The sequence below is a fragment of the Notolepis coatsorum genome (genome assembly GCF_963971535.1).
Source record: "Notolepis coatsorum genome assembly, chromosome: 1".
NCBI classification, from domain to species: domain Eukaryota; kingdom Metazoa; phylum Chordata; class Actinopteri; order Aulopiformes; family Paralepididae; genus Notolepis; species Notolepis coatsorum.
The window spans coordinates 293,632,468-293,645,849 of NC_140165.1; the positions used below are offsets into that span (position 1 = coordinate 293,632,468).

General features: G+C 45.8%; 1 protein-coding gene across 1 annotated transcript in view; it reads right to left on the minus strand.

Moving 5' to 3' along the window:
- Positions 1–12,700, minus strand: part of foxo1a (forkhead box O1 a) — a 45,102-nt gene extending 32,402 nt beyond the window's left edge. The window contains exon 1 of the mRNA XM_084331991.1: positions 11,786–12,700. Within this exon, the coding sequence (XP_084188117.1) occupies positions 11,786–12,379 (594 nt within the window). The 5' untranslated portion in view covers positions 12,380–12,700. The remainder of the gene's footprint in view (positions 1–11,785) is intronic.
- Between the last annotated feature and the right edge of the window lie 682 nt (positions 12,701–13,382).

The window sequence follows — 13,382 nt, forward strand, 5'->3', positions numbered from 1 at the left end:
CATAAAGAAGATCCTCGATTAAAATCAACTGGCAAAGAGAAAAGAAACAATATGCAATAAATACATTTAACAAAATAAGACACAGTACATGAGGTCTGTGTTGGAATGTACCCTGTGTCTGCCTGCCCGTCTGTCTGCCTGCCCGTCTGTCTGTCTGCCGTTGTGTCTGTACATCTGCCAGCAGCGGGGCTTTAATTACGAGGCCCAGGTTATATGCAGACGCGGAACGCACGCAGGAGCCCAGCATCCCACCCCCCCGATGCGGTGCCGCTTCCTGGTGCCGCTGACTAACCGGTGGCACCAGACTTTGGCCTGCGGCTCAATGGTTCTGTAAAGGTCTCGATTATGCAACTATTATCACCCAGTCTGAACTTGGGAGGTATAACTGGGTCTCCCTCTCTCTCTCTCTCTCTCTCTCTCTCTCTCTCTCTCTCTCTCTCTCTCTCTCTCTCTCTCTCTCTCTCTCTCTCTCTCTCTCTCGCCCTCTGGCTCTGGTAGACAGTAGATGGGTCCTGGGTCGGCCATTCCAGTATTCGACATGAGTGATGGATTGTTAACACTGCGAGGAGAGATTTGTGCAGAGTCATCTAAGTGTCAGCGTGATCCCGCTCTGTCTGTAGTCGAGGCAGAAACGCGGCAGCGGAGAGAGAGGCGGGCGACGAGCTGAGAGGCGGGCGGCGAGGGCGGGGACAGGAAGTGGAGGGGAGGTCGAGGGGGAGTGGCTGAGAGACACACGCCCGCGCGCACACACACATACCCTCACATCCTGGGGCGGTGCCAAGGTTTGACTGCCTGCCTGCTTCGGGGTGGGGGGGCTCTAGACACAGCAGGGCTGCTGTTCTATCCACTCTTCTAGCACACATTTATACTCGGGGGGGAGGGGGGGAGTAGATAGAGCCTCCAGCGATTCAGTTAAGATACTTCATTAAACAACTGAAGTCTACTGTATGTCTCGATGGTGATAGGGTTGAATTTTACCTTACGGCACAGGCAAGTACTTTTAAGCAAGGTTTTTCCAAAAATAAGTTTATAAAGTACATAGTGTTAGGGATTTTCCTTCCTTTGAGTCACCTTACAGTAAAAACTGTATATTGCATAGTAGTGTACATAGGACCCAGTGCCTTAAATCCGTAGCTAACATTGTATTGCACTATCTCAGGACTTTAGCATGTCTATTTTATCATGCCTATTTTATGTCTATTTTATTACCTGTTTATTATGCCTATTTTATTATTAGTATTATTGCACGATCAAAGCGGGCATGGCCACCCGCATTTCACTGTATGCCCTGGTATGTATGTGACAAATAAACCTCTTGAATCTTGAATCTTTTGCCTAAACTGGTTTTCATTGACAGAAATAATAAGGGTCAACCGCCGCTTGATAACCGAGTGTTCACGTGTACGCTGGGAGCCGAGACCCAATCACCTCCGTGGAGCAGTTGGTGTTCCCAGGCGGAGTGAGAAGCTCGCAACACCGACGGAGCGCAGAGAGTGTGGGACGAAGAGGTAGAAGAAGTGGGATTTTTTGGGGGGGATTTTGTGGGATTAGAAAACCAGTATGTGTACGCTTTGGCCACCAGACCATTTACAATAATAAAAACGATTGACTTAGTATGGTGCACTGTTGACCGCGGCCGCGTCTCCCTGGAAGGGCCCAGAGACAGCGCTCACCCGCCCCGGCCCGAGACCTCGTGTTCAGATCCTGGTGAGCTAACGGCTAACCTACCGTTGTTTTTCTGTTTTCATTGAAAACCAGCCCCTTTGTTCTGTTTCCTCAATACTTCACTTTATGTTTTTTGTTATGAGCTTGGATGGCTGAACGTAAGCCTTACGGGGCTCTAGTCTGTAACAATAAAGACTTTCATTCCAACATGAATGAACGAGATAACCGAGTATATCGATCATCTTCAAAACTTCTAGTACTCAAAATGGTTGACGGCTGATGTTATGCCCCAGCAGCCTAAAGGAACCAGGACATAAAAAAGAAAGGACACCTCCCTCCCGGCTCCCCAAACCAGGCACAAATAATAACAGGTTGTTGTAAGAAAAAAGAGGCAGTTGTGCCTTTTTATTATCTTCGCTGAAGGATATGTACATACACACACACAAAACGGAATAACATTAAGCTGCTACACTAATCAGCTAGACATAGATCCCTCTGTCTCTAGTTTGGAGGGCGGCTGTTCCCCATGCTCTCTCTCGTGTGTGTTGTCGCTCCTGGGCGAGGTGTTTAAAACAGGAGCCCAGCTAATCAGCCGGCCAACCAGCAGGAGGATGTCATGGCGAGGCGGGGCCAGTCGTCCTGCACTCAGCCAATCAGCATCGGCCGGCTGAAAGCCATCACGTTCACACTCACACACACACACAGAGGGACAACAGAAAGAACGTGATCGTAACACGTCCTCCTCTAGGAATAGTAAGCAACAGACTGTTGGTCATTACCACGAGAAAAACCATAAACAAGTTTGATAGATCCACTCTCTCTCTTGACACAGGTGGTCCCTACGGACACGGAGAGAGAGAGAGAGAGAGAGAAAGAGCAGAATCGAGCGTATCAGAAACTGGAGTTTCCACAACCCCTGGGAAACACTTTTCCACCAGCCAAGTCATTAACAAGTACAAAGGTGACCAAATTCATGACAAAAGAAGCACTCATGACCGTCAGCCGAGACAGCCACCATTAAATCGTGGCCGTTTTCAGGAGAATCGGTTTTCCTTTCTGAATTTGGACTGGAGTTGCGGTGTACCGACGGAGAAAAGAGATCCGTGTGTGAGTTAAAACAAACCTCGTTTTCAGGAGAATCGGTTTTCCTTTCTGAATTTGGACTGGAGTTGCGGTGTACCGACGGAGAAAAGAGATCCGTGTGTGAGTTAAAACAAACCTCGTCCGCAAAGTGACCACTTTCTAGACTACAATTTTGCCAGGCAAACATGTTTTCAAAAATTCCCCCAGCAAAACAAGTTCTCGCAATCGTTCCAAAATCGTTAACTTTATACCGGCGTGGCGCCGCTCATCGAACAGAACAGCTTTCTCTTGTGCAAACTCCACATGGGTTCGGTTGGCAGTTTTCTCCAGTTCTTCTAAACCGTCGGGGCGGTAAGGCCTCTGGGGACTAGCTCGTATAAGCCCGCAATACAGTTGTCTTAACCAGATCACAGTCCACAGACTTTGCTCAACGGACAAACTGGCACACACTTCTTGGGGCTTTCCCCTCCAATTTACACTGTAATAGCAGAGGCCACACATCTGTTCGCCATCGCAGAGTGGCCGCGACGCGTTCAGAGGCATTAAAGTAAGAATAGACTTCGGACTCTCTAAAAAGGTGGCACCGGGGCCGATGCGCCCGCTCACATCAGAGTTGGGGGCCTGGAAAAGAAGAGGACCGGCGGGCAGATGTCGACGTGGAACGCGGTGCGCCCGCATCGGCCCCCGGGGGGGGGGGGGCCCGTGAGTCTCTCTGGGGCTTCCAGCTCCTAGAGTTCTTAAGCCGCATGTGTTCCAGTTCAATCTCTCGTTCTCTAAACCGAATAATCCCTCTCTCTCTCTCTAAGCCGAATATCCCTTTCTCTAAGTTGAATATTCGGTTTGAGATTTTCCAAAATGCCACGGCTGACTGCGCCGAGAGGTCCGCATCTAGAGGTCCGCACGCTCGCCCTCCTTCCATGCGCAGCCAGCAGCCGCGGCCGCGGAATGAAATAACGCACGTTATTCCAACCGACTCTTTAACCAGAGAGGCCTTGATGTCTTTCTCGCTGGTGCTCGCTGTGACTTTAACGTCATGTTCCCCCTTCAATTAAAAGTCAATTGTCTTCCGTTCCGTCGCTTTGTTAAGTCGGAGCGACTGTGGGAGCTTTTAGTGAACTCACCCGAATCGAAAGCCCACAGACAAAAGGAAACTGCAGACAGAAACCAGCGACTTACCATTACTTGCCGTGCGAACTGAAACGAAACAAAGCGGAAAAAGGATGAGCCCCCCAGTGCGTTGTGCCCCAGCCTGGTGGAGCCGGGACACAACATAGGACCCCTCCCTCCCCGCTCCCCAAACCAAAAGGCAATGGTGCCTTTTTATTATCTTAACTGAAGGAGATGTTTACAATTATATACAATAAAAAAACGGAATAACATTAAGCTGCTACACTAATCAGCTAGACATGGATCCCTCTGTCTCTAGTTTGGAGGGCGGCTGTTCCCCATGCTCTCTCTCTCGTGTGTTGTCGCTCCTGGCCGAGGTGTTTAAAACAGGGGCCCAGCTAATCAGCCGGCCAACCAGCAGGAGGATGTCATGGCGAGGCGGGGCCAGTCGTCCTGCACTCAGCCAATCAGCATCGGCCGGCTGAAAGCCATCACTCTCACACTCACACACACACAGACACATGGGGTGCAGCAGAGAGAGAGACAACAGAAGGAACATATCCCTATAAGCACCCAGGGTCTTAACACTTAAAAGGAAAACCCACTATGTCTGTAGAACAAAAGTGAAGTCAGTGGATGTAATCAGACCTTCGCCTACACAAAAGTGACATTTACAAGAGTCATGAATATCAGCCATGATGTAGCCTATATCCAAATGTATATCTGGAATGAAACACGTCATCATTATTATCCTATGAATCTTGAACTACTACACTGCCTGCTTGTGAGCCTCTCCTCTTGATTACCTATAGCGCTTTACTGTATCGTTACATGGGATTTGGAGTCAGCGGGTGCCTTCACGTGGTAATGACCTGCGTGCCACTCGCTGTACAATCTGCTCCAACGTATGTGTGTTTGTCTGCTCCGGCTGTTTGTTTTGGGACCTGTGGGAGTGTTTACCAGCGTGGGCTAAAGGAATGTCAGGCCAGGGGAGAGCGGCACGCAACAGAGGGAGCGTACCAGAGAATTGATCCCGGACATGAAAGAGTACCTGAGCGATCCCACTCCGCTGGCTGAAATCAAATATTTACTCTGAGGTGACGTGCGTATATAGTAGAGTAGTACGGGAAGGAGCGGATTCTTGGCAAGTTATGCAAGTATGTATGTATTGTGTGTACACACAGTCCCCCCACCACATGTACGTGCGTATGCATGCCGCGGACGCCTACATGAGCATGTGGCAAGAGGCGCTTGTATTTGTATTTTTTTTTTTTTTTTTTTTTTTTTTTTCCTCCGTTTTTTCTCCCATCCCAATGTTAGTCGTATGCCAATTCCCAGTCCCTTCCTGGTCGCTGCGCACCTACCCCCCACAGTCAGATCATCTGGGAGAGTGGAGGCTACCACGTGCTTCCTCCGACACACGTCCAGCCAATCACCGCTTCTTTTCACCTGGCAGCGCGGATTCTCATTTGAGAGGGCGTAGCGTGTGGGAGGATCACACTATCCCCCTCAAATCCTATCCGCGCTTAGCAGGCGCCCCGACCGAACTGTAGGAGTCGCTGTTTACAACGACCCGGACCCACCCCGCCAGCTTCTCCCACCCTCTAATACAGCCAATTGTATTAGTGTGGACGGCCAGCCAAGCTGGTGACAATGTATTTGTATTTGTAATAAGTTGTCGAGCCGTGAATAAACATATGTATTACAGCAGTCAACATCATGCGCTAACAACATAGGAAGAGTAAATCAAGGAGGGGGGGGGGGGGGGGGGGGGGGTGTTTATGCGACATACGCAACATGTACCATCTGTCTTCCTCTCCGCTCTGTGCTGGAAACAACCCCTCTCGGCCGCGGCAGTGTCCGGTGCACTTGGAGTGGAGTCCTCGAAGCTGGTCCCACCTGGCAAAACATGACCCCCCCCCCCCCCCCTGCAGGGAGCGAGGGCCCCTTCTGCGAGGATGCCACCGTGACTCACTGTAGACTGGAGAGGAGCTCGAACAAGCTACCAATGTCTCATACTATCATACGAGATGGGCTTTAATCATAGCTCCATAATGAATTAAACGTCTGAGCCACTTACAGGGAATCGGGTGCACTTAGAGGATGATAGTCACATTATGATTTATGATTTATTATTATTTATTCGTCTATATAGGGATGCTCGATATTGGCTTTTTTACCGATACCGATATACCGATATTGTCCAACTCTTAATTTCCGATACCGATATCAACCGATATCAACCGATACCGATGCAGGGTTCACCCCCCCAAAAATGGAATAATTTCAGGTAATTAACATTACATATGTCTTGTTGTGGAATTAACATAACATTATGCATACTTTTGACAATAAATAAAATCAGAATTTGTTCTTACTTGCTTGCCTGGGTAAATAAAGGTTATAGAAATGTAAAAAAAAAAAAAAAAATTTAATTGATACCGATATTTTCCGATATCACATTTTAATGCCAATATCGGCCGATAATATCGGACATCCCTAGTCTATACTATATATTATTTCGTCACGATGGGGACCCGGGCTCGTTGAGACGCATGGCGGCAAACCGTATCGCTGCCGTTGCCCTGTGGGGTAGGGCCGCCCGAATCGTGAACTTTTGTTCTTCTCACAAAGAGCCGTGATGATGAATTATTGGAATTGTCTCATTCGGCTTAAATCCAAAGTCGCAGCAGTTCCCTTCTTCTTTTTTTTTACTTAAATTTTTATTAACATTTATAGACAAACACTTAGACAATACTTACAATGACATCCATAACACAACAATGCACTAACATGGGCCCCTTGAATATGGCTGCGTTCAGCCTCCCAGACCCCATAAGAGGGACCCCCCCCCTCCCGCCATCCACCCCCAGAAATAGGGCTCCCCCACATCCCAGGTCCGTCCCACGCGGGGCCGAGCACTCAGCGACACGGGTCCCTTGAATTTTATTGGGCCAGGCTCAGTAGAGGAGAGAGGGAAGGTACTCCCCCCCACCGAGCCAAGCCCGCCACCTCCCCTGTCACCAAGCACCCCACCCCACGCACAACGACCCCACAACATACAAGACCCCACTCTCCCGGGCCAAACCGCGGAAACGATGCCCGACATCCCCGATGCCGACATCCCCCCCCCCCCCCCCCCCCCCCTGAGTTAAGCTCGTAGAACTCCCCCATATCCCAGGCCAATGCGTGCGGAGCCGGGCCCCCAGCGACATGGCACACGGCACGGGTCCCTTGAATTAATTGGGCCAGGCCCAGTAGAGGGGAGGGATGAGTTCCCTGGCTTCTATCACTAACATTATTGTTTAAGCATTTTTGGTTGAAATAAAATTCGGCGATTATTTTTTATGATTAATGATATTTTCATGTTGAGTTATAGATTGTGGATGAATACGCACAGAAAGGTACTGTACACCATGTAAATGTTAATGCTTTACTTGTTTTAAACAAGACAATTTAGAAATGGGCAATGGGGAAATACATTGCGTTGGACAGAGGGTGGCACACGGAAAAACGGCAATGACGTAACCACTACACCTCCCTATAGTGGTGGAAGAAGTGCACAGTTCCTTTACTTAAGTAAAAGTAGAAAGATAAAATAGTACTCTAGTAACGGTTAATGTCCACTATTCCAAAGTGTACTTAAGTAAAAGTAGGAAGGTGTTTTATATTGTATGTAATATGTAATTACGTATGAAAATTTAAAATACATATTTTTTGTTTATATTCCGGTGCTTGGGAGCATTCAATGCTCGATTCATCTACCTCTAATGGCTATGTTAAAGTGGTATGTGGTCCAGTTATACTGCGCTGATTAAAGGTTATGTTAAAGTGGTATGTGGTCCAGTTATACTGCGCTGATTAAAGGTTATGTTAAAGTGGTATGTGGTCCAGTTATACTGCGCTGATTAAAAGCTATGTTAAAGTGGTATGTGGTCCAGTTATACTGCGCTGATTAAAAGCTATGTTAAAGTGGTATGTGGTCCAGTTATACTGCGCTGATTAAAAGCTATGTTAAAGTAGTATGTGGTCCAGTTATTCTGCACTGATTAATGGCTATGTTAAAGTGGTATATGGTCCAGTTATACTGCGCTGATTAAAAGCTATGTTAAAGTAGTATGTGGTCCAGTTATTCTGCACTGATTAATGGCTATGTTAAAGTGGTATGTGGTCCAATTATGCTGCCGCCAATTACGTCCATTTGAAGTTCTATAAATGGAAACACTTGTGTAAAGTACAAGTGCCTCAAGATTAATACTTAAGTACAAAATACTTTTTTCAGTAAGAATACTTTTAAAGTTTCCACCACTGGATTTAAGAGTAATAATCTAGTGGGTGACAGGATATAACATTTGACATATTTGCAACATATTTGTTTTGGTTTTGTTTGAAAGTTAATATGGAAGAGGAAAAATTCTAAAGGAGAAAAGCAATTATCACGATCATACAAAATTGTATATCTCATAATGTAAATGCAATAATTTTATTATTTGATTATTGCAGCAGCCCTAATGTGGGGATCAACCAGAAGAATGTGACCTATTTTGGAAACAAGGATGCAGATGAAAGAGTAAATTCATAAAACAGGGCTAATGTTTTATAAAGTCTTAACCCAAGGTCAATCAGGGCTAATGTTTTATAAAGACTTAACCCCCAAGGTCAATCAGGGCTAATGTTTTATAAAGACTTAACCAAAGGTAAATCAGGACAAAATTATCTTATAAAGACTTAACCCAAAGTTAATCAGGGCTAATGTTTTGACACGTGAAAACGTTTGTGGTTTGTAATTGTATCTACAGTAAGGAGGCGTGAGATGATCTGTGTGATCTCCAGTAGCTTGGTTTGGGGTTAGCCTAACGTCTCTGTGATATCTCCTTATTTTTAACCATATATGTTTCTATTAAGTTACCCAGCTATCTTTATCATAGCTCTCATACATTCATGGAACTTAACACATAGTGACAGAATCAGTCACTTGGATCCAAATAACAGAGCGTTCCTTTGTGATTCTACTGCTGCCTCCACGGCCGGATAGCATGTGCAGATCCTCTCCAGCAACATCACTTGTACTGTTTCAGAGGTTCACAAGGTTGAAATGTGAGTTTTTTTTTGTCCTTTTGTTCAAACGTCTAGCATCACCATCTACGGCTGATGTCTTTTTAATGGGTTTTTCCATACAATTTGCCATTCTCTTCATCCCGGCCAGCCTCAGACGAGGAAGGAACACCACCGGGTTCAAGCATGTTGTAAAAACAAACCATCTCTTCTCCTGAGAGAAATGTTCGATTTCCTATCCAAAAACAAATACTGATTACAGAAAGAGACGTATCTATTGTTGAGTTTTGAATGCAGAGAACATAACACTGTTCACACCACAGAGCCTTAACTCCTTCTCAAACTCCTCTCCGGCCCTTTTTACCAGCTTGTAAGTGGCCTCGCTCCACAGAGACAATGTGCCAGCCCTCCGACTGCATACAGCAGGGGCAGAACCATGAATAACTCTGCTAGGAGTGGTGAATGGCATTTTGCTTTCCCACAGTACTGCTGCTCAGTCCACACACGCGCGCACGCACGCACGCACACACACACACAACACACACACACACACACACACACACACACACACACACACACTCACACACACACACACACCCACCCACACACACACCCACCCACCCACCCACCCCCAACATGGCAAGGCGAGCTGCAGGCCCATGCAGTGGCTGAGTGCCCCTTCAAAGGCATTCTACTGCGACCGCCACTCACACAATTACTACCGAATGGATGCCTATCAATGGCAGATGGAATGACGGTGAGAGAATTCACTTGTTAGCTGAAGTGGTTCAATAAGGAGGATAAGCATTTGATTGATATTGCGCCGCGTTGGGGGAAAAAAGAACCATGTTGTTATACTATAATACTCTCACGATCGGCCGCTGGAGAGGACCATGTCAGGCCAATGGTGGAATGATACTCTAAACTATTTTCGGCTATATGTAATAAATTCCTAATTAAACTGCTACCAATTGGTTGGATTTTATAAGGGCTGAATAATGTTTTGCCTTGTGGTAATGTTGACGGCATGCAAGCAACAGGTTTCCAGATAAGGTGCTGTGGATCAATAAACCAGATAGTGCACTATAAGTTATGTTGGAATTGATAAGCGTAATCTTTCGTTCCTTAATGACGACATGCTGAGCACGGGTCCAAGTCTGTGTTGTGTTGTCGTTAGCAGTGACTTACAGGATATCAGAGTCATTAAACTTTCATTTGAAGGCACCCTGCCAAATCATAACAAACCCATGCCAAGGGAAATGACCTACATAATGTAATAATATGTGTGGTGAAGGAAATAAGGAAAGGAAAGCAAATTAAAGCAAAGGAAAGAAGTGAAAAAAGCTTTTCATCCCTTTAAATTCCCATTTGGGAACTGGACCATAACACATATTATTATGTTATACATGTCTGCCACAAAAAAACTACTTTGTTCAATGGATTTAAGGAATTATCAAAGATATTATCTTCTCTAATTATTGATTGCCAGTTACGTTGGCCTATAGGAATTGCTTAACATGCGCTTTACATGTATTGAAATAAACATATGTTCATGTTTTGTTTATGTTAGCATTGTTTGTAAACACTGGGTGTAAAAAGGACCATTATAGAATTATGGGATCTGAAAGTTGAAGTTCCAACGATATTGTTTTACAACAGTGAGTCCTCCCCTTCCAAAATCTACGGATTATATCCATTATTGATGTACTAAAAGAAAAAAACCTGATTGGGTTTCAAGCCAAGTGACTCACGCAGCACAAGACTAGAACACAAAACCTCTGTGTCAGGACTGGAGAAGCTACACTTGACTGCCTCTCTTCATCAAGTGCCACAAAGTATTTCCAAAACGTTTAAAGAGGCAACTAAACACCCTGAAAGCGAGGGATCCAACACAAAATCCCCACTCATATAATAATAACAACAACAAGTGAAAAGTGGTAAAAAAAATAAAAAATGTTAAAGCATGTTGACGCCTTTTAATATTGGCGGGGTGGGGGTGGGGGTGGGGGGGGCTGCCTGCCACACCGCATCAGTAACTCGAAGTCTTCTCTTGTGTAATGAATTGGGCAGTTTCCATGATACATGAATGCGTCTGGTATGTAAACCTGTCTCTTAGCACAGTGAACTACAAACGCTCTTCATTCATCACTGACTCGATCTCACACACACGGCGGGAGTGACAATAGCTTCATTCTACAATCTACAGTATTTGGAATAAGGGCAGAATATTGCTGTTAAAAACAGAACGCGGCCCGTATGAACAGAAAAGTCCCTGTTGAGTCAGCAGACTTATATCAAACACATAGCCTACCTCGGGAAAAGTCAGATGACTGTCTAAGGTCATGTAGTAACTGGCCAGTTTAGTGAATTACCATGAGCTGGCTGCGTTACAATGAGGAGACACTGTTTCACAAGCCCGTGAATGGACCACACATACAATAAACTCGTGCGTTCACTAACTGGCCTGGCCTATTGTCAAACTGGAAATTAGGCTATGAGCAAAAAGCGTGGGCCTATTCATAATCATGTGTTTGTTAAGACGGTTTGGGAATCTGTGTCGGGCCTGTTATAGGATGGGTGAACGCAACTATATTGCATTTGCAGCCAATTAAAGTAATGAACGATCCATTAAATGGTCATCATAAGTGTTATTCATTTGCGCCACCAACACGCACATTAGGCTAAATTACAAGTATGGGTGGCGAGGTTTAGAGAACTTCAAGTTCAAGTTTCAAGTTTTGTTTTATTTGTCACATACATACAGAAATGCTTGGTTCTGTACGAGCTCCCTGAGAATGTGCTTCATATAGTAAAAATGTAAAGGAATAAAGTCCAAACACTATACAAGAAGATATACAATATAAACACAACTTACCTTCCAACCAGCCGAGCTGTTGCTATCTCCTTTGTCCTTGAAATAAGGAACACTCTTCACCATCCAGTCATAAATCTGAGACAAGGTGAGGCGGCTTTCCGGGGCACTTTCAATGGCTTTAGTGATGAGATCGGCGTATGACATATTCCCCCACGCGTTACGCCGAGAGGAGCTGCTCTTCCTCTGCGCCGCTGCAGCCGCGGCCGCCGCCACCGAGGTGGTCGACCCGACGGGAGAGGACAGCAGAGGCACCTGTTGCTGATGCGGGAGCTGAGGGCTCTGGTGCTGCTGCTGCTGATGTGGTTGGTGGGGTTGCTGGTGGATGCAATTCTCCTGGCACTGGAAATCGTTGCACAAAACGACAGGCTTCTGGTCGGAGAAGTCTTCGTTCTCCTCCAACATGCTGAGGTTGTTGATGTAGTCATGGTTGCTGGCGGGCTCCTGCTTTACAGACGGAACTGGGGATGAAGTGTTAGAGTCGCCCGGGTTGATGAACTCCGGTCGAGGCAGGGGCCAAGTGCATGACCGGGGCCGTGATAACGGCTCGAAATCCGGGTCGATTTCCACTAAATGTGGTAGGGCTGCTTCGGCCATGGTGAGGAATAACGGCGCAAAATGTTACAATGTCATATACGGAATTGGTGACAAAAAGTTAAGCCTTCGCAAATACGAAGTGTTGTTGTAGCAGATAAACAAAAAATGAATCTGCTCAGGGGGGGAAAAAACTCCGCTATACACACGGCTACATTGATAAAGTCACACACAAAGTGAAATGACGAACAATCTGAATAGACACTAAGAACAGATTGTTTCTAAATAGACCTTTCATAAAACTTTTCACAGTTTGTTGATAGCTGTTTTTTTCCTTCCCAATCCAGTCGTGGTGAATATTCCGCCCGCGCTCTCCGTCCTGCTCGCTGCGGCTGTCTGTTGACTGTCAGTGGGTTACAGCAGGAGAGCGCACTTACTGGAACTATCATTTGTCAGCTGATACCACCCACATTTGAGTGACACTAGTAAAGCGCCAATGGCGGAGAGAAAAAGTCCATGTTTTCATTCTTTCACCTAGTAAACATCTCCTTATCTGAAGGAAGGAAGGAAGGAAGGAAGGAGGGAAGGAAGGAAGGAAGGAAGGAAGGAAGGAAGGAAGGAAGGAAGGAAGGAAGAAAGAAAGAAAGAAAGAAAGAAAGAAAGAAAGAAAGAAAGAAAGAAAGAAAGAAAGAAAGAAAGAAAGAAAGAAAGAAAGGTTTTGTTTTTGGAAAGATGGGACAGAAAACATAGAAAACCGGGAGGCAAGCAGCATACTATCAAATCTGCAATCACCTGCCACCCATATAGACAATAAATACTTTTGATAAAACAATGGTCTGTATATTATTTGGGCAAGGTAGTGGGTAATCAACAACAACCCACATGAAAATACATGAGAAAGACGAAAGAGAGAGAGAGAGCGCGCGCAGAAAAATAGGTCATATTGCCAGAAGCTATGCTGACAAAAACACAAATCACAGCCGGGAAGCCTTTTGCACCATGAGTCGCAGTCACACAGACTCTGTACTGTGGAGTGTGCTGACATCTTTCGGCCATTCAAAGATAC